Genomic DNA, 21,746 nt, shown 5'->3' on the forward strand with positions numbered 1-21,746 from the left:
TGTTTTAAAATAGCTCCATATATATAGTCAGCATGACTGCGTATCGCAGTGCTTCACTTGATAGTACGACTGGCTAACACCGTACGAGAGAGAGTACTCTCTGCGTTGTAAAAACTTCCCGACAAGCCAAAACTCCATTATTGTAGAGAATAATTGTAGAAGAATCAAGAAGACCCCCCCCCCCCACACACACATTTAATGAGCTGACAGATATTCACCGCCGTGTAACTGATCACTTAAAAGGTGGTGAATATCCGTCTTCCTTGATCGCAGCCGGTCCAAAGTCAAAGTGCCATAAAACCTCAGTACAGTGATAGTTGGGCTGCGTCCTCCTTTCTCATTCTGATAGGAATTTCATGAGACATCGAGACAGAACCAGAACGGGAATTAATGAAGATCACGGGCTGAAGAGATGTTGGATGTGTTACAGTAAATGTTGTTTTGCATCCACCTTCACAGGCGGCACCAAGAAAAACCGTGGATTATATCAAGTTCGTTTAACACGGCTGCCAGAAAACCTTGGGGACTGGGAGTCAGTATTCGGATTTCACTTTTTTAGGGAGTAGGACAGAGGCAGAGTGGGATGCTGAGGAAGGTAAGGCTGAAAAAAGACTCGACACTATGAGGTGTGGATTTTCTTTAAGCGCCTGGTAGCGCTTGCTTTGTGTCATTCAGTTGTTTTTTTACATATAACGCTCATAAACTGTGGACTCTGAAGCACGGTGAAGACTTAATGTTGACGCGTCACGTTTATTGTGTGTTGCTTCTGAAGGGGGACTGGGTTTGGGTGGACTCAAACATCGGGGTACCCATCGGAGCCAGCGTCAAAGAAACATCGTTGGGTCAACGGGTGCTGGTGGACGATGACGGGAAGGTAGACACCCTTTTGCTGGTCTTAGGGCAAAAATGAGAAAGAGTGTTGATCACGTCACACGTCAGATAGCGCCAACACTTGCCACACCGTTTATTGTGTTGCCCCTTTCGACCCGTCTCAGGAGCACAGGCTGTCCCGGGAGAAGGAAGCCTCTCTCAAGATCATGCACCCAACGTCGGTCGAAGGCGTGGACGACATGATCAAGCTCGGGGACATGACGGAGGCCGGCCTCCTCAGGAACCTGCTGATCAGATACAAACAAGACATCACCTATGTGAGCCACATGTGCAACACACACACACACATACCGCTTCAACAGTGTTAACATTTTTTCTGACACACGTGTCTTTATTCGTAAATCCCAGCATTAATGTTGCGTCATATTTCACAGTCAGGGGAAATCAAGTAGACTTATCTCACACTATGTCCCCTAGTCCCCAAAAGTGAAAGTGAATGTCTATGTTTAACTTTCAATATGTCTTCCATCTTGCACTTTACATCGATCAGGCATAACATTATGACCATCTGCCTATACTGTGTAGGTCTCTATTGTGCCTCCAAATCAGTTGTGGGTCATCAAAAATGGACCTTCTGAGGGTGTCCTGTGGTGTCTGGTAACACAATTGTGTTACTGGGGGTCTCTGGGTCCTATGGGTTGAGGGGAGGGGCCTCTGTGGATCATCCCACAGATACATGGTCAGTTTGAGGTCAGGTCAACGCCTTGCGCTTTTTTTTTTTTTTGTGCGTTTATTACGTTGTTCTAGAACTCTTTTTTTACGTAATCCTGATGGGGATGGCTGCTGCCATCAGGGAGTGGCATTCCAATGGGGTGTGGGAGCAGTAATATCGATATGAATGAATGCCAGGTTCAAAAGTTTCCCAACAAAACATCATGTTCTCACAAGATGGCCAGTGTTATTTACTACTCCTGTCAGTGGTTTTAATGTCGCGGCTGATCGGTGTACGTGCAGAAATGTATATTTGACAAACTGAAACTGAAAAATCACATCACAATACCTCACTTAGTCCCCATAAAATCAAATGTTTGTTTAACTGTTCTTATCTGTTGTGTCTAGCTCTGTTTGTCTGTGTATATGGTACAATATGGTATAATTTTATAGGCGTCCTCAGTGGTATTTTGTTGACTGACTTGAATCAAACGGGCAAAATATCTAAATTGTTGACTTTGTTGTAAAATGAATCTTTCTAGAGGTCAAGAGCAAATAATTTCTGTGCTCAAAGAGATATTGTTTCTGGGGAGTTGTATTGTTGTTGTTTACTTTACATGTCAGACGCAATGATATATGATGAAGTCCCGGATGTCTAATGCAACAATCACCCTCATTGTGTAGACCTACACAGGCTCTGTGCTGGTGGCAGTGAATCCATACAAGGATCATCCAATATACTCACCTGAGCAGGTAAGGCCGTGCATGACGTGGGACTTTCAGCATCACGGACCTGCACCCGTTGTAGGCCACCGTCATTTAAGCTGTGGGCTCGACTGAAGACGAAGGCTTCTTGTCGTCCTTCAGGTGAAGTTGTACCACGGTCGCAGGCTTGGGGAGCTTCCGCCGCACATCTTTGCCATCGCTGAAGCCTGTTACTTCAACATGACGCGCCACCTCAGAGACCAGTGCTGCATAATCAGGTCAGAGCAAAGCGCATGTTGTATAGTCTTACAATACGTGCTGTCAGTCAGTGCTTTGCAGTCGCTCATTTATTCTGTCCGCTCCTGACAGTGGGGAGTCTGGGGCAGGGAAGACGGAGAGCACCAAACTAATCCTGCAGTACTTGGCAGCAATCAGTGGTGAGCTCTCTGAACAGCAGATTGAAAAGCAGATCCTGGAGTCCAACCCAATTCTAGAAGGTACTACACAAGCACAAGACACTGACGTACATGCATTATACTTCTTCCATCCATCCATTACCACTTATCCTTAGAGAGTCACATGGGGTCGGAGCCTGTCCCCAGACTGAAGGTGTAAGGTGGTGTACACCCTGGACAGGTGGTCAACACAGAATGACAAATGACCCTTCACACTCACATTCACATCTATATCTTATTTAGAATAACCTAACAAGTGTGTCTTTGGATTGGGGGAGGAAATTGGAGCATCTAGAGCACAGGTGTCAAACATATGGCCCGCGGGCCAAAAGTGGCCCACCAGAGGGTCCGATCTGGCCCGCAGGATGAATTTGCAAAGTGCAAAAATTACACTGAAGACATTAACTGCACATTTTCCAACGAAATTTACTACTTTTCCTTTCACATAATTTTAGTAAGAGCTGTGGACATAACATAACATTGAGACATACAGAAATTGCACTACTTTTCTTAAGAAACATCTGGTTGTTCAAAGATTTTGTAATAGTGCAGGTCATTAAATGTAAACACTTTCGTTATGTACTTCTTTGTGCTAAAACAAAGGGAAACATTTGTAGTTGTCATTATTTGAAGGTCTGGCCCCCTTGAGATCATGTTGTTCTGTATGTGGCCCCTGAAGTAACATGAGTTTGACACCCCTGATCTAGAGTAAACCTGCATGGGGACGTGCAAACTCTGCACAGAAAGCCTTCAGCTGGCCAGCTTAAACCCACAAACGTCTCGCTGTGATGTGACAGTGCTAACCCCTGCAACGCCGTGCAAGCCTCCAGCAAGAAAAGCAGTAACGTTTGCCCTTTGCCGTCCCTTGCAGCTTTTGGAAATGCCAAAACAACCCGCAACGACAACTCCAGTCGCTTCGGGAAATACTTGGAGATCTTCTTCAACAAGGACGGAGTGATCGTAGGTGCTCGCGTGGAGCAGTATCTCCTAGAGAAGTCCCGTGTCTGCCATCAGGTGAGACAGCCCTGGCCAAACAAATCTACAGTTGTTATCTTTACGACGAGCAGGTATGTACTGTAAAACTATAAAAGCACAGAGCTTTATCTGTCGCAGTTTTATTATTTATTCATATTTATAGAGTGGTGGACACAATTAAAATTTTACCCAGTCTAATATATGACATATGTGTGGAAAAGTCTTTTTTGTGCTCCAAAAGGTGTGGCTACAAGGAAAAAAAAAAAAACTGTGTTACTGTGATCTCAGTAACTACACAGAAGGATATTTCACTGTTAATTTACATCATCAGAAAACGCCTTTAATTCGTCTTTTTGCAAAAATAATAATTAATTATTCATCACAACTTCAGGCCCCGGAGGAGCGCAACTACCACATCTTTTACTGCATGCTGAAAGGAATGTCAGCACAAGAGAGGAAAACTCTGAGACTTGGAAATGCAAAGGAATATGCATTCCTTACCAAGGTACTGCAAGTCATTTTGGCACAGTTTCAAAATTAGATGTTGTTTTATGTGTAGTTGTATATCATCCAATAACTGTAAAACCTGTGCTTTAGGGTGACTGCACTGTGTGTAAGGGCAGGAACGATGCAAGTGACTACATTCGTGTTCATTCTGCCATGAGACTCCTGATGTTCTCAGAAGACCAGTGTCAGGAAATCCACAAGCTGCTGGCGGCCATACTGCACCTGGGAAACCTCTGCTTTGAGTGTATGTAGTTTATGATAATGTGTATTTAAGGTTATTATAAATGTATGAAGAGACAAAGAAATTAAAGGCAGCGGTGGATGATGATATTTGTAGATCACTTGATTAATCAATGAATTTTTTTTTTCTCCCTAGAAATACAATTGAAATGCATAGGATTGGGTCATGTTTGGGAATTATTTGTTAAACACATCCAACGGCCACCTCTGATAGAACAATACATCAGACAAAAGAAATAGAAAAAGAAAAGACTGAGTAAAAGTATTAGGGAATAAAAAAAAATGTTTTAAACAAGTAGCAGAAAAGCTTGACCTGTCACTTTTACTCACTCTTCTGCTAATTTTTTAGCAGCTTTATTACATTCCACTGTTGGATTGAACATCTGACACACACACATTTAATGAAATATCATCTCATGGGTCTGTGCTTTGTTGTTTCTGTTCTTACATGTGGTGTTCCCATCAGCCTCCACTGAAAATAATGTGGAAAAAAGCGATGTCAGGAAATCAGAGCATTTCGGCATCGCAGCATCACTACTGGAGGTGGGGTTTTCTTTCTCTATTAATTAATATGTGCTTCATTATATTATATAGTATTAAAAAAGACTCTAATTATTACTATTATTGTTGTTTTTATTTACTGTGTCTGGTCCCTGCAGGTCAATGAGTCTTCCCTGGCATCCAGTCTGACTAAACGCTCCCTCATGATCACCAGAGAAAGTGTGACAAAACCCCTCAGCTCGGAGCAGGCGTCTGACTGTAGAGATGCTCTCGTCAAGGTAATGAGGTCGAGTTAAGACAGTGGATACTTCAAGGCATTATGTGTTTCCTTAGTGGGCTCTCACACTGGATGAAAAGAAAGCAGCCCGGTAAATGCTTCACATGCCTTTTGTATGCAAGTGCTGTATTTATGAAGTCAAGCCGGATCCAGTTGACACTGATATTGTTTGGTTAAGTTTAGTTTGATTGATGGTGCATGTAAGACTAAATTTGGCTGTTATCACTGGCTCCCCTCTCAGGCCATCTACAACAAGCTGTTCATATGGATTACTGGGAAAATCAACAGTGTCATCTATAAGAAGGTTGACGACAACCCCAACGCCTCCTACCTGTCCATTGGGCTGCTGGATATCTTCGGTTTCGAGAACTTCCAAACAAACAGGTCAAGAGACTGCCTAACTTTTTGATGACCTCACAGTGATAGTTTATTCTAGTTACTTATTATTAGTTTACAGTGAGTTTATACTAATGTGGACGTACAATGCTCTATTGTTACAGTTTCGAGCAGCTTTGCATAAATTTTGCTAACGAGAAGCTGCAGCAGTTCTTCGTGGACCACATCTTCAAGATTGAGCAGGAGGAGTACCTAAAGGACGATATTGTGTGGAACAACATCACGTATACTGACAATCAGAATGTCCTCGACCTCCTGGCAGGGAAACCCTGTAACCTGCTGGCTCTGATCGACGAGGAGAGCCATTTCCCAAAGGTAGCGTTCTATTGGGATGCTTTCTAGCTCGTTGTATTACTTCATTAAAGTCTTGTGCTTATACCGTCAAGCCTGGTAATGAAGAGAAAAACTTTCAATAGAAATCAACATTTGTTTTATAGGGATCAGACTTGACTTTGTTGAACAAGATGAACCAGCAACACAAAAAAAACAGCGTCTACATCGCCTCCAGGAGCAACCGCGACACAGGCTTTGGGATTTGCCACTTTGCAGGCGTGGTTCACTACGAATCAATTGGTAAACAGACAAACTGCAACTGGAATCTTAACCAATGCAGGAATCCAGCAATGTACTATATGAACTATATATGCTTTTGTTTCTTTCTTTTCCAGGGTTCCTTGAAAAGAACAGGGATGCTGTCAGTTCTGACATCATCAAGATGGTTGACAACTCCACCAATGAGCTCCTGCGGCAGATATTCGAGAAAGAGCTTACAAACAATGAGGCGAAGAATTCCAAAAACAGCAAGGTCACCATAACGTACAGGACCTTTCAAAGGGTAACACTGCAATACATGCTTGTTGCTGAATATTATTTTTGTTAATGTTTCTTTCTTCCCGGCTCAGGAAAATGATCTTAGCAGATATTTAAAACATCTGCCAATTGTAGTTGGTTCTTTTATTTGTTTTGATTAGGGATGTCCGATAATATCGGCCAACCAATAATATCGGCTGATACTAGTCTATTTTTGTAATATCTGTTCATATCGTTATTGGTTTTACCACCGATAATGAAAACAGATAACATAATGCCCGGTTTGTGCTGCTGCTGCTTGTTGTGGGGTCCTGAGACATTTACTGGCGCGCGATTGATGACCTAATCAAACTGCACATGCAGCCAAAACAACAGAGTGTAGCTAGTGTGGCTAACAGGTTGCTTGCTACCTAAAATTAGTCTGGGCGAGAAAAAAAAAAAACGCCTGCATATATCAGTATATGTCTGTGAAGGTTCTCAGTCATCCAGGTCACGGTAATCCAAAAAAGCGTTGAATAAGGTCAGCTGGACTTGTAGAATATATACATATATAACATATATCGGTATACCACATCGGTTGATGTCGGAATCGGAAATTAAGAGTTAGGACAATATCGGGTATCGATAAGGCAGATCACTATTGGACATCCCTAATTGTTTGATTGATATTTATTGTACAGCTGTATACTGTGGACCTGCACTGATAATGGCCCTGCTGCCACAGTTTCCACTGAACCAATGGCTTGGTCTCATCAGTTTATTCCTCTCTCCGCCGTCATTGCAGGGTCAGTTTGACAACCATAAACAAGTGCCGACGCTCACTGGACAGTTCCGTCAGTCTCTGGACTCCCTCATGAAGGCCCTGTCCATCTGCCAGCCTTTCTTCATCCGCTGCTTCAAACCCAACACTGGCAAGAAGTCTAAGGTAAAAGAGCAACTACTACAGTATAGATGACCACAGCAACACACGACAGTTGTTATGTGCACTGAGTAATCTTGTGCTGGATATAATCAGACGAGATGAAGGGACAAAGGTTAACTACACAGAAAGTATGACATTTCCTCCACCTGTGTTGTTTCCTGGAACGATAAGGATGTTGCTGTGAGTCTGCCTCTCCTCTTAGCTTTTGTTTTTATCCCCTTTGAAAACAAATTGTCAAACAAAGGGGATTTTCCCATCTGCCTTGCTCTCCTTATAGCATCAGTCATTGCGCTGGATAATTAAAGTTCCCTTCCTGTTCTGTGCCGTTAACCAGCAGAACGAATTTCCTGCACGGTGTAAAGTGCAGTGCTGTGGTAGTAATCAGAGATCTCTTCCTTTTAGATTAGAAAAATGAATTCTTTTTGTGCTTTTATTGCGCTATGGTTCTAGGTTGTTGGTCGATCCGGCGCTTTAGTCCTGACAGAAATATCTGTTAGGTGGATTTACATGAAAGTTTGCACACTCATTATCTCCAGAGGATGAACGTAGTAGGTTTTCTGAAGAGTCACCAGTTGGTCAAATGTTTGTCCTTCACTAATGTTTGTCCTACTAGTAAGATTGACATAAATACAGTCATGGTATGTATGGGCCATTTATGGTTTTTAGTAAAAAGTCGCAGTAACTGTTTGATGGAACCCCATGAAAACTGCCGCACATGATCATTGCCCATTTGGCAAAGCGCAAACCCAACCTTGATCCCTAGTGAAAAGCTTTGTTAGCGCTGCCACTATTGGCGAGTGACTGTGTAGGAAAATAAGGAGCACTCTGGGAAATAAGAAACATATTACTCACAATATACAAAAAATAAAGTAAGTAAATAAAGTAAAGCTTCAGTAAAAAAAAAAATCAGAAACAATATACAAAAAAAAAAGAAAAACACAAAGCCTGGTTTTAATTAGCACTGCTGAATTTGACATTATTAAACATTCTGGATGCCAACATGCGTTACTCACAACCTCTTTTTTATCTCCTTCACTCTAGGTGTTTGACAGAGAAGTTTGCATGCGTCAGCTGAGATACTCAGGCATGATGGATACAATCCGTATCCGGAAACTGGGATATCCCATTCGACACACCGTTACGGAATTCCTGGCGCGCTACAGGGTGCTCCTGAAGACGCCCGTGTGTGACCCCAAAACTGTAATGTCACAATGCTGTAAAACTGCTGACCGCTTGAAATCTATTTGGTGTTTTTATCACAGCAAATGTTGCCCTAATGGTCAGATGGATGAATGTGATTCTTTTGACTTCTCCTTAAGGGATCAAGGGCAATGTTAGCTTCTCTTTTTTTGCACTTATCAAATAAATGTTTTATTGTCTCTCCAGGCGTCGGCTATGGCTTGTTGTCAAGCCATCTGCAAGGCAGTGATTGGACAAAAGGATGAGTGGAAAATAGGCAGGAACAAAATTTTCCTAAAGGTACAGAAAAATTAGAATTCAAAACGCGTGCGTGCTAGTTTGTGTAATGTATGTAACAAAATCAATCGCACGTTACATTCCTTAGTAAATGATTCCATTATTAGCGTACACTGTAGTTCACTACTATGAAACGTTTTCTTGCTTGATTTCAGGATGCTCATGATGCTTTGCTGGAGCGGCGGAGGGAGCAAGAATTCAGCAGGGTCGCTATGGTGATCCAGGGCGCCATGCGGGGATACAGAGTCAGGTGCATTTGCTAAGAACAATGGAGTGACAATGAGAAAGACAAAAACATAAACTAAGATCTGAATAAGCCAGAAAATATTATCTCTCTCAACATTATCTCTCCCTGTGAGAATGGGTGTGTGAGTCACTTTAACGCAAATGCTGATAGTGTCATTTTATTGGCCTGCGCGATGCCAGTTCATAAAGTGCTGTATCAGGCAAATCATGGCAGTGATAGCTGGGTGTATGTCACTTCTTTTTTTAGGAAGGCTTTTCTGAGAAAGCGGTGGGCTGCCATGGTGTTGCAGAGGTACTGGAGAGCTTTCAGGGAAGGGAAGGTACGGAGAAATGTCTGACTTGATAACCTTGTATAATACTCAAGGCATGCTGCTGATGTAACACATAACGCTTTGGCCTTGGTGTCAGAGGTGGACTTATCTTAGGGTCACTGACCTTGTCCTGTGTTTCCACTCCTGTTCCACCTAGATCCAGCGCGGCTTTCAGCGACTGGCATCGAAGATCCGAAGTCGGAAGCTCCAGTCAATGTACCAGAGACAACGATCAGCAGTGCTCACCATACAGGCTCAGGCACGTGTACTCAAGACACTGCAGCGTAGCATTCGTTGTGCTTTTGTCATATGTTGCCTAAAAATTGTTTGATGTGTTAGAAAATATCTGTACTTTCACGAGGGCCTTATTGAAGCGCATTTTAATGTGCCTTTTAACGTATTTGAAATATTCATGGGGGATATTCCGTCATTAGTAAAATGCATCCAAAACGGGGCTTGAAGGGTTTATGGAAGATGGCTCACCAAGTAGCCTCCTCAGTTCTAAAACACTGGTGGGGAGTTTTAATGGGAACCTCTGTGGGAGATCTGAAACCCACACGGCTCGGGTCTATCAACAACACGATACTCCATCTGTAAATGGGGGAATCAGTTTCTGCTCATGTTATTCTTTCCCAATGAATGGTAGAATAACAACCCATTATTGACCAGAGACTCCAGTCTCGAGGTGTGAACAGGGCTGCAGCTTTTCGGCAGATGCTAAGACTGTGTTCTAAATTGACTGATAGATTATACCTCAGTCCACCTCCCCTGTTCCAAGAGCCTACCTCACCTATCTCAGTCGGTTAGAGTTGAAAAAGCTACTTGGATGAGTGTTACAAAAAAAAAAAAAAAAAACATTTTCAAAAAGCTGATTTTTGCATATACCATGTCAGGTATTACATTTAGTGCAAATTTAGCACGCATTTGTTATTTACCTTAAATTGCGCAACGGGGTGTAGGTACGAGGCCACAGCGTAAGGAAGGACTGGAGGAAAATGAGAGCGGCAGCCATAGTGATCCAGGCTCACGTCAGAGGATTCCAGGCCAGAAAAGCAACTGAGAAAATGAAGAACGACATGGGTGACCAAGACGGCTGGAAGATTAAGCAGGAACTGGACAACTTGGTGGAGGAACAGCTTCTTGAAGTGCAACGGCGGCAAAGCGCTGTGCGGCTGGTAGAACTGAATTTGAGATTTCCTGTCAGTCCTGGCGACTTGGTTTAACTGATTTAACGTATCTCTTTTAACTGTGAAGAAGAAGATCCAACGCAACAGAAAGTCGGCCACATCGACGCCTGCCCCTTCGCTGGATGGAGACGATGATGACATGTTTGACGATGACAGCGATGAGTATTCGTTCTACAAGTTCAGCGTCCTTCACTTCGAGAACAAAGCTACGCACACTCACGTCAGCCACAGACTCAAAAAGCCCCTCCTGCACCACGATGATGAGGGCGACGTTCTGGTGAGAGGACACACAGACGGCTGTCTTAATGTGAACTCCAAAGACTTCTGTCTCACGCTTCTCTTCTCACTCGTCCAGGCATGTCTGACCGTATCGTGGATTATTTTGCGTTTCATGGAGGACATGTTAGAACCCAAACCCTTGGACCCGTCATCTCCGGGGATAAACAACATCTCCCGTAATCTGCCGTCCAGACAGGGCAGGAGGCTGAGCAACCTAGTGGGACTTGACCAGGTAGACTGTTACAAATATTTCAGTGCCTTATGCTGTACACTAAAAAAACACAAAGAGCAAAATGAATGCTGTTACTTATCCTCCACTGATCAATTCTGAACAGAAAATACTGAGGAGGAGCAAGAACATGCTTGGAGGAGGGATCAGAAAAGCCTCAAGCACTGATGAGGAGGTTGCTACAATATTCACCTTTCAGTCATTATACCTCTGTTCATTCATAATGTCGACTGTGTCAAAGCTGTTCTTATTCTTGTCTTTTTAACCAGCTAATGGAAATCTCCGAAGAAGACGTTTTGATTGGAGAGGGTCCGACACTGGACCGGCCACTTTCCCCTTTGGAAAAACTTCACGTCATTGTTGGATACGCTCTGTGGAGACCAGACATACGGTAAAATGGCCTTCTTGTCTTTCGTGTCACTTTGCATGAATAAAAATCTGGCATACAACAAAGTTGAAAGTTTTTTTTTTCCTGTTGCGTTTCTCTGCCCGTGAAGGGATGAAGTCTACTGTCAGATCTGTAAGCAGCTGGTGAACAATAACAGGATTAAGAGCCGCAAGCTTGGCTGGATTCTCCTCTCCATCTGTCTTGGGGCCTTCCCTCCAACAGACCTCTTCTTGAAGGTCAGACTGCAGGAAGTCGTATAGTTCACCCTCAGTTTGTTGTCAAAAGTCTTATTCACATTATTGCACATTGTAATTTGACGAATAACTCTATTAATTATCACTGTGAAGGACGACTTTGACTTTGTATTGTTCAAATACTTGTAGAAGTTCAAGTCCGCCTGGTACTGTATATATTCCATAAACTGAAATATTCTGGGTCTGCTTGGATATGTATTTTATTTGACTAAATACTATATACATAAAAAATATTTGCCTTTCCTCTCAAAGTCCTTGTACAGTTTGTGCACTGCTTTAGTTTCTGCAAACTAATACATGGACAAAACCAGCCTGCAAAAGCTTAGTTCAACACATTTTCAACAAGTTTCCAGTTAAAAGTTATTATTTAAATAGCTGTCCATCCAGTCCTTTGCTGCACTAATCTTGTGTTTATTCTTAACCTGTTCTGAGCCAGTTTTTATCAGTCCTCACTATATCTAATTTGGCCAGATCCTGCCATCCTGTTCACTCTGTCCTGTTCTCCTCTGCCCCACAGTATTTGGAGAGTTTTGTCCGCAGAGCCCCGAGCACCTACAGGGAATACTGTATGAAGCGCCTGCGTCGGATAGTAGCCACCGGAGAAAGGAAGGAGCCGCCCTGTTGGGTAGAGCTTGAGGTAAAAACACACCCAAGCTGTGCTATGCTGCTGAAGTCGCCATTTAACTTTGATGTGTTTTTGTGAGCAGTGGCCGAAATGAAAGATTTTCTGTGGTCTTTATATTAACCGTTCTCCCTCCTCCATACTGACAGGCTGCCAAGTCCACGAAGCCCATAGTTGTGTCTGTGGCTCTGCCGGACGGCCATGCTGTTAGTTTACATTTGGAGTCCGCCTCCACCTCTGCTGAGGTCTGCCAAGCTGTGGCTGACAGGATTGGTCTTAAAGACACCTATGGGTTCTCCCTGTACATCAGCCTCTACGACAAGGCGAGTGACGGCTTCTTATTCGATCTCACTCTTGATTATTCCGCACCTTTCGATTCCAGCTTCTGAACTTGGTGTTGAAAGTGGAGTACATGCCGACAACCACACCCGCTCAAACCTTGCTGGTCTTTTGTTTCCAGACGTGGTCTCTGGGCAGCTGTGGGAATCACGTGTTTGATGCAGTGTCTCAGTGTGAGCAGGAGATGAGGAGCCAGGGCGCCGAGGAGGGGCACGCCCCCTGGAGGCTCTCCCTCCGCAAAGAGCTGTTCACACCCTGGCACGACTGCTTCCTGGACCCAGTCAGCACTGACCTGATCTACATGCAGGTCATCAAGGGGATCAAGTATGGAGAGTACACCAGTGATAAGGTGAGGAGTGAAACTGCTTCGTTTACTTAAGCTGTACTCGTGGATAGATAATTCCTAAAGTGTTATGCAAAGCCACTTTTGTCTCAATTCGTTGTGAAATTTCCTGTCAAATACAGTGCAAAGAAAGCAAGCGGTGCTCTTTGCAGTTAGATTAAAATTTAAAGGCTTTTTATCAGGAGCAAATAATGAAGGTGTGTGTCCAGTTCTTCTTCCTAGCTGGCTGAATTGTGTTGACCTGGTTGATTAAGTCTCAGGGAGGCTCATGAATAATGAGCTAGAATTTTGAAAACCTACTGTATATAATCTTATGAATATTTTAACATCAGCGCAATGAAGATTTTTTATATTAGAAATAGCACAAATAGCTGTGTGTAGTGTGAGGGTTACACACGAAGCCTTTGGACCCGACCATGCAGTTCTCCTGAGCTGTACAGAGAGCACTTTAGTGTCTTTCAATAAATGGCAGACAGACACATTGTAGTTAATAACAGCTAAAGAGTTGGAACAGAACTACAAGGACATTAAATAGAGTCAAACTGGGTTATACCAGGTGGGAGGATATCAGTTCTCAGGCTCTACTGGAAAGCTACAGTATGTGGGAAACTGTTTTCTGACTATTTTGCCAGATCTATGTTAAAGGTGTAAGTATTGTGTTTAGAGGAGTCTTACTCTACAACAAACGAGCGTTGATCATTCATTTGCTTTGCTCAAGACAATGTGGAAATAATTTCATCCTTATCCTTGACTTGTTATGTATTTACCAGCCAGTTCATTAGGTCCATGTATTCTAATATATCAGTCCTCCACTAAATCTTGTCGTCATGAAGGTTACGGTGTTCAACATTTGCTTAAAATAACAGAGATCTGTTGATTCAACATGTGGAGGCTGTGGTTTGTAGTACTGTCGACAACCTTTTCTCACAAAAGAACTTGCTGCTGTTCTTCAATCAAAGCAACAGTAGAATATTTGTCTATAAAATCATTTTCAAATATCACCCTCTGCTCAAGGATATGGCGATAAGCGTTCTTGTTTTTCAAGGTTTTACAGACCAAACTTGTAAACTGATCCATTATTTCTAATGTCTTCTTAAATGATATCACGCTTGAATAAGCATTACAAAGAAAGGCTGGTTTGTTTCAACTGTGTTAATTAACTCCCTCGCAGGAGGATGAATATGTTCAGCTGGCTGCGAAGCACTATTACATCCAGTTTGGCCTGGCGTACAACAGAGACAACGTCCGGAAGGTGGTTGAGGAGTGCATCACCACAGAGCTCATTGAGAATAAATCCATGTCCAAATGGATCCAGCTCATCAGCACAGAACACTTACAGGTAAATAATAATAATAATAAAGAAAAAGTATGTGTCCCATGTCAAGTGTAATATAGAATCTCTTAATTTCCAGGGCGCACATTTCATTTTCTGTGTTTACTATTTATACCCTTATTCTATTTTATTTCAAATGAGTAGAAGCGAAGCACCTTTTTCCTTTCTGATCTTGCAGAGTCATTATGCCAAAGGGATGTACACCACTGACAGAGTAAAAGGAGAACTAGTCGACAGCGCCCGGGAGAAATGGCCAGTCCACTTCTCTAAGTTTTACGAAGTTACGGTGATCTCAGGTCAGTCACTGTACAGCTTGGCTGACATGCAGAATCTTTACTACCATCACAGGTTGTGATAAAAACCCATATATATGTGTGTTTTTATATGACCTAAAAATGCTTTAGTTTTATACGTACCTTTTTATTATGTTAACAACATTGCGTGCGCATTTAGATGCGTATCGCAGCTCACAACATTTCTGGCCCGACGCCACCATGTAATGCAGTTAATATTTTAAGTATGTAGTCTATGTCTTGCCACGCAACACTCTAATTTTAAAGATCTGTTAAATTTGTAGACATGACAGACCACACACGACTCTGCTCCTGTAACATTTACATTGTGATGTTTGTTTACAGGACCTTTGCCCAAAGGCAGGTACATCGTGGCTGTAAACTGGAGTGGAATCTTTTTCATGGAAGGAAGAGACAAGAGTCTCGCCCAGATCTCTTACATAGAAGTAAAGAAAGTCCAAATGATGAGGTACTTCCCTTGCAAAGCATTTTTAATTGTACCTGAAAAAGAATAACAGTATTAAAACCTTGATGTTTCTGATCTTTCCAGTGATGGCCACTTAGGTGCCCAGTTCATAAGTTTGTCCACAGTCAGATGGGACTTTGTCCTGAGGTGTGTGCAAGCTCTGGACATGAATGCCCTGATAGAGGAAAATGTGGAAGGGCTGAGACAGCGTTCGGTGTACGCTATCGTTCAGCGGGACACCACCAAACCATGTGAGAGTCTGCAGCACATACAGCGTAGGTAGCGAGACTCACACCGAAAACACTCCTTCATTTATCCGTCTCTTTCTGCTTCTGCAGACGACCCCGCGCTCCTGGTTTGTAAGCGAGGGGACCTGCTGCTGGTCGAGAAAAATAAAGAATCCTTAACTTATGACGGACTATTCAGAGCAACCAACCAGCGCACCGGCATCAGTGGCGTAGTCAACAAGGACTCAGTGCAGCTTCTACCAACTCTCCACAGGCCGTCTGATAAAATGCTGGTACAGTAACACTTTGATCTTGAACGTCTTAGTTACTGCTAGACAGCACACAAGATGGCAAGTGTCAAGTAGGAGAGACTGAGACCACGTAGTGTAAAGATATGAAACTGTTCCATTTTGAGCTTTCAGGTCTGTGCAGCAATGTTATTATAGTCCTCCGCTTCACTTGAGCCCCACCATGTGATGTAACCGACACCCTTCTAACCCTTCAGGAATTGCTCAGTCTGAGCCAGAAGAGACCTCCGGTCACAAAGATCACAACTCAGGGAGAAGACGTGGTGGCTTCCGCATCTTTGAAAGACTTCGCACTAGAGAACTTCAGGTAATTCTTAAGCCGTACGAGAGTCGCTTTTCAAAATGGCACCTCTCCAAAACAGAATATTGACCCACCCAGCACGCTTGGATCTAGACTGAGCTGGCAGCGAGAATGAAACCGCAGTGATACAGAGCACATGTAAACAAATATATCATGCTGATTCCCTGAATGTCTGTGCGAATGCCAGGCTGTTTTGAATATTGCAAACCTAAGAAAGAAACCTTTAATCACTCTGCAATGCTCCTGTGTCTCAGGCCTGCGGGCAAAGATGCCGGTCGGCATAGTGCATCCAAAGGGGTCAGCCAGGAGAAACTGTGGGCCTATACCAGGGAGCCTCTCAAGCAGCCACTCATGATGTACCTGGCCCACAACGCCGACCTCAGCAACGTGGCCTGCAATGTTTTCACTGATATCCTTTGTGCAGATTAGGGTGATGTTGTTTTTTGATTGACAAATATCTGCGGCTAAGAGCAGAGAGGAAAGAGCTCCTCCGGATCAGGTAACTGGACCTGCTTGTTTTTGTCCTTAACCTTGGCTGCTACCTATCCTGAAGTACATGGGCGACTACCCCATCAAGCAGGACCGCAGTGTGATGGAGCTCACCGACGAGATCTTCGGTCAAGCCACCCACCACATAGAACTGCACGATGAAATCTACTGCCAGATTATGAGACAAATGACCAACAACAACAGCAGGTGCGCCTTTCGTGTGTCGGTCACATTCGGATATGAACGTCGCACCGAATCAGTAGCCAGCATGCCTAATCTTCTCTCTCTTTAACCTCGCTCTGCCTCGCTCCCAGACTGAGCATGGAGCGTGGGTGGCAGCTGCTGTGGCTGTGTTCAGGCTTGTTCCCGCCCGGTCCGAAGTTGATGAAACACGCTAAGCGCTTCCTGGAGACGCGGCCCAGAGACCCACTGTCGGCCGGCTGCCTGCAGAGGCTGGAGGAGATAAGCAGGTCAGGATGGAGATAGATAGAGGAAGTAGAAGTAATGCGAGGAGATGAGAACAAATCATCTGATCACAGAATCTGAAACTCGAGGAACTGCTTGTTCATATTTGGGTAATAATGATGTGGATAAACTCTGAATTAATTGCATAAATACAGCAAAACGGATGGAGCTCAATTCTGGTCCAGAGTAAAGTCTGACGGCAGAATTAATATATGCAACTTGGCAGTGTCTTTAGGATATCATTTGAAACAAGAAGATTATTAAGATTATAAAGCTATTTGAGGTTGAGCCCTACTTTTTAAGACAAATTAACAACACCGAAACTTCTGTCTTTGGAAAAGAAGTAATGCTTAAAATTAGAAGTACATAAAATTCAGAGCACAGCAACTTGCAGTACATAAAAAAAGCTGCAGCCTATGTTTAAAATTGATTATATTTAATGAATGGCTTTTCTGTTTTTAAGCGTTAGCTTTATGTCACTGAAATGTCACTTTCTGTCACCTTTTTATAAAAACTTCACTTCAGGTGTATGTCTGTTTTAGGGTGTGTATGTGCAATAAATGAACATGGGTGCTCTGTATCCACAGAAAGAAGTCCAGGAAGCTTCCTCCCCACGTGGCAGAAGTGGACGCCATCCAACAGAACAGCACTAAGATCTTCCACAAAGTCCACTTCCCAGATGAAACCAGTGACGTAAGAAACAATGACTTCTGTTCATTCTGAGTTATTATTCGTACACCTGGTGTCAGTTGATTGTCGTTTTTACTTCTTTTTGTTTACTAATGGAAGAACTAAACTTATCTTTGTCTCGCTCTGAATCTGTGAATCTGTCTTTTTCCTTTTCTAATTCTGCCTTTTTTATTAATCCTCTTGTTATTAATATCCATTTTTTATGTATCTTTTATGTATTTTTGTATGTATGTAGAAAAATATCTCATTCTGCATGTAATATATGAATCTATAGCCAGCTTTAGCTTTGCCAGGAGGACACATGGGGAAACAGCAACCAGGCTGTGAGGACTTTCAGCCCAACACTAATACGTCTTGTCTTGCTGTGCAGCTATTCGAGGTGACGTCAACAACCACAGTCAAAGAACTGTGCGTCAGCATAGCCTCTCAGCTCAAACTAAGCTCAGCTGATGGATTTGGCCTGTATGTGAAAACAGCGAGCAAGGTGGGGTCGGTTAGCATTCCAAGTATATTTGTCAGTATCCGTTTCATAACCACTGCCTACATTGTTCTGTGACAGATGATGTGATATGCAATATAACAATGATCTAAATCTGAAGCTATATGAAAAAGACATTTACTTCTTTTCCTTTTGTACATGTTGATTTTATTTGAATTTCAATGCTTAGACAACCAGCCTGGTCGATCGGAAGTATTTCTTTGACAGTCTAAGGCACGCGACAGACCCCAGAAAATCTAAAAGAATGAAAGAAGGTAATGTGTGATGTTGACGCCTTGAGATTTTTTTTTTTTTTTACATGCCAGTGCCTCTCTGTATTTATTCAATTCAAATCTTGGTTCTCAGTCTATCAGGCCAACACGCCGTGCCTGGTGATCTTTAAGAGGAAACTCTGGTTCAATGTGACCCCGGGGAAAGACCTTATCGCAGATGTGAAGTTCCATTTCCCCCAGGTATGTATCGATAATCACACTCTCTATTCTGACATTTTATTCAAACTTATAACATGCATATTTGTCATGATGTATGACGCGTGTTTTTCTTCCATCCAGGAGATGCCCAAGTATTTGCGGGGATACCACAGGTGCTCCAGGGAGGACATGTTTGATCTGGGCGGGCTGCTGTTCAGAGTCAGAGTGGACTCAGACAGGTCTCAGTTTGTCATGATCCCCAGAATGCTGAAAGAGCTGGTTCCTGCTGACAAGCTAAAAATCACATCCTCTGAAAACTGGAAGAAGGTAAAGAAAGAGATGCACAGATGTGTGAGAGACGCTAGTTCCAGTGTATGGGAATACCCACAGTGAGTTCCTCCTGTGTTCTGCTTGCAGCAAATCATCTCCTCGTACAACAAGCAGAGTGGCATCACAGTCCAAGAGGCCAAAGTTGCCTTCCTGAAAACCATTTCAAGTTGGCCCACCTTCGGCTGTTCCTTTTTTGAAGTTAAAGTAAGTTAACATGTTAAAAAGCGACAGCTACATTAACAGACGGACAAACTAATTTGTCCTGTTGTTTCATTTGCAGCAAACGAGTGATAGTACCTATCCAAGTTCACTTTTGATTGCCATCAACAAGCTAGGGATCAACTTAATAGACCCAAAAGATATGGTATGTGTAAAAATAATTTCACACTGTTCTTGCAATTTAGTTACATTCCATCTCAATTTTATGTATTTCTCTGCTAGGTCTTTGTGGTTTGTTGTCGTATAATTAATGGAACATATTTAAACCGTACTGAAACTCATTTAGGAGCCGCTGGTCCTGTATCCGTTCAGCCGCATCGCAGAGTACCACAGCAGAAGCAGCTACTTCATGATGACTGTTGGCACCGTAAGCAGAGGCAACAACTTTGTCTTTGAAACTACACAGGTGAGTAGATTGCTTTAACTCTTATTTTATAATTATTTGAGTATGAATTTCATACATACTCTAGACGTTTCTCCCAGAACGATAAGCGCGTTTGAGGGATTTTCTAACTAAAACGTTCTTTTCCTCCTTTCTCAGGGGCACACCATAGAGGACCTTCTCAAATCGTACGTCAGCATGTATGAGGAGCAGAGGCAGGCTTACCGATCAAAGAACCAGACATTCTTCTGAGGCTTCAGCGGCAGAGCGATACAAAGGACCGTTGCGATTATAAACTTCACATGAATGCATGTTTCAAATGACAAAATGGTCTCAGAATGGTGAAATTTCAGCTCTGAGTGTAACATTTTCATTGTTATATTCTTGATTCCAGTTCTTAACGTTTACCATCTTAAGAACTGTTATGTATCTAGAACCTAGACTAGAGTTTATGTATATTTTCTGATGTTAAACTTATTAAACATATTTACCAGTGATTAACTGCAGATTTCACAGACGTTTGACTGCGTTTCTCTTCTTCATGTACTGAATTATGTCTGATCTTCTATCACAGCTTTTTTTCCCCTCACAGATTATTATTAGATTCCTCTTGACCATTATCCCCACTGTATATTTTACCAAGACATATTGTCCACTTTTCTTCTTATATTTTCTTCTGGCAGTGCAATTAGTCTTTTACAATGAGCCCTTTTATGTTTTCATTTGGAGACATGAACTGCATGCTTAGTCGTGTAATGGAACTACATTATTCTGTACACTACACATATGTAATCCAACTTAACCAGAAAATCATGAAAAGTGTATGGTCTAAAAGATAAAAAAACAAACAAACAAAAAGGTTATGCATTGTTTAACCTGACTGAGAAATCCTGTATGAAGAAAATTCTCATCCAGCTTCAATTAGCTTTACAATTAGTGATTTTATCATTATGCGAATGTGTAAATAATTTGTGTGTGTAAATACTTATCGTCCACCAACTGGAGGGCTTCTACGCTACTTTGTATGTTACTGTTGCTAGATTACACTAGCAACAGCCATTTTGGGGGTCCATTCAGAAAAACATTGTGATAACAGAGTGTGGAGGGTCCAGCGTTTACATGGAGGTTTTTAGTTTTTGTGTATGGTTCTCTCCTCTGCTGTACCCACACCTGACTGTGTGTTTTTGAAGAATCACAATTATGAGTATTAATGTTGACCAAGTCTACATGACAAAGAGAAGGAGCCCTCTGGTTGGGGATCAGCAGACAAATTATGATGCCAACAAAGGTTCAAGTGGAGTTTTAGTTATAGTAACAATGTAGATTTAATTTTTAAAAATAAGAGGGAAATAACATTTTTTCCCACGATTGCTTCTACAATACAGACTTTACCAAGCTGAATGTCGAACATATTCCGTGCTGTGTGGCAAAGGTGTATTTATTTTCTTGTGCTCTCAGAGAACAAAGAAAAGAGCCAGGTGGTGGAGCTTGAGTCCCTCTTATTGTTAGATCTGTTATAGCAGGAGCCGCACCGGTGTAATTATTGACACAAATTACTGTTTGGGTGGGCCACTTCTAGTTTCAGGGGTTCTGGACTTAATGAATGTGATCAGTTACGCCTGTACTTTGCTTTTTAAGACGGGTCGAACTGAAGAATGCCGATAAGGGGCAAGCTAACAATGATAAATGTATTATCATTCACATTATGTATCTTGAACAATTGTAGTATAGCAATCCTATTTAGATGCACATTGTGTGGATTATTTAGAAGGTATAATCTTGCCAATGTCTTCTGGGCCTTTTGTGAACAAATGTTACCATTTTATTTAACTAATAGCATTCAAATGTTTCTGTCTTCTGGAGGGACTCTACGTGTTCATTTCCAGTAATTAATAACCTAACAAGATGACACCTATTGAGATAACTTTAATCAATCTTTTTCCATATTTGATACTGTCTCAAAGTTAATTGTCATGCTTGATGTGTTGTAATTAAATCTACATCAGTCATTATTTGATTGATGATCATACATCAAGCTGAATTTAATTAGCTCATCCATTTACGTCAATATGGGAGGAGGAGGTGCACCATGTAAAATTCAGCAGAAATCCTTGTAATTAATATATAATAATAAAATAAATAATAAGTCTGACACTTGATGTTTTGGTGTATTTAGCTCAAGGCTAATTCATTTATTTCGCATAATATGTAATTTTCAAATGTGATACCTTTCAAGCTGTGCGATTTGTACACATCCACTTCTCTTCCTCTTTGACTTTCACTACGTGTTTTAACTTTTATTATTATTATTTTAAAGGCCATTTTTGAGG

At 42.2% G+C, this 21,746-nt stretch overlaps 1 protein-coding gene across 3 annotated transcripts; it reads left to right on the forward strand.

The window, feature by feature from the left end:
* The first annotated feature begins 302 nt into the window (after positions 1 to 302).
* Positions 303 to 19,922, forward strand: LOC125011269 (unconventional myosin-VIIa-like). 3 transcript variants are annotated; one of them, XM_047590392.1, is made up of 48 exons: positions 303 to 595; positions 773 to 874; positions 996 to 1,148; positions 2,227 to 2,295; positions 2,410 to 2,525; positions 2,617 to 2,744; positions 3,574 to 3,716; positions 4,069 to 4,182; positions 4,275 to 4,428; positions 4,891 to 4,967; positions 5,084 to 5,203; positions 5,444 to 5,586; positions 5,703 to 5,913; positions 6,036 to 6,171; positions 6,267 to 6,433; positions 7,193 to 7,333; positions 8,372 to 8,530; positions 8,717 to 8,809; positions 8,962 to 9,056; positions 9,300 to 9,372; positions 9,521 to 9,622; positions 10,323 to 10,529; positions 10,621 to 10,827; positions 10,906 to 11,061; positions 11,165 to 11,233; positions 11,328 to 11,449; positions 11,556 to 11,682; positions 12,218 to 12,337; positions 12,472 to 12,645; positions 12,783 to 13,010; positions 14,176 to 14,343; positions 14,516 to 14,633; positions 14,976 to 15,099; positions 15,181 to 15,347; positions 15,435 to 15,616; positions 15,829 to 15,938; positions 16,187 to 16,341; positions 16,475 to 16,628; positions 16,736 to 16,891; positions 17,474 to 17,579; positions 17,947 to 18,060; positions 18,245 to 18,329; positions 18,421 to 18,527; positions 18,627 to 18,812; positions 18,903 to 19,019; positions 19,096 to 19,179; positions 19,321 to 19,440; positions 19,576 to 19,922. In XM_047590392.1, exons 1-48 carry the CDS (start codon positions 584 to 586, stop codon positions 19,666 to 19,668), a joined length of 6,264 nt encoding a protein of 2,087 aa, XP_047446348.1. In that variant the 5' UTR covers positions 303 to 583; the 3' UTR covers positions 19,669 to 19,922. The 3 variants fall into 3 exon arrangements, with proteins under 3 accessions (XP_047446348.1, XP_047446347.1, XP_047446349.1); XM_047590391.1 differs by having other exon boundaries at positions 304 to 595; positions 10,618 to 10,827; XM_047590393.1 differs by having other exon boundaries at positions 304 to 595; positions 8,372 to 8,512; positions 10,618 to 10,827.
* Positions 19,923 to 21,746: the final 1,824 nt, after the last annotated feature.

The sequence above is a fragment of the Mugil cephalus genome, chromosome 7, assembly GCF_022458985.1.
Source record: "Mugil cephalus isolate CIBA_MC_2020 chromosome 7, CIBA_Mcephalus_1.1, whole genome shotgun sequence".
NCBI classification, from domain to species: Eukaryota; Metazoa; Chordata; class Actinopteri; order Mugiliformes; family Mugilidae; genus Mugil; species Mugil cephalus.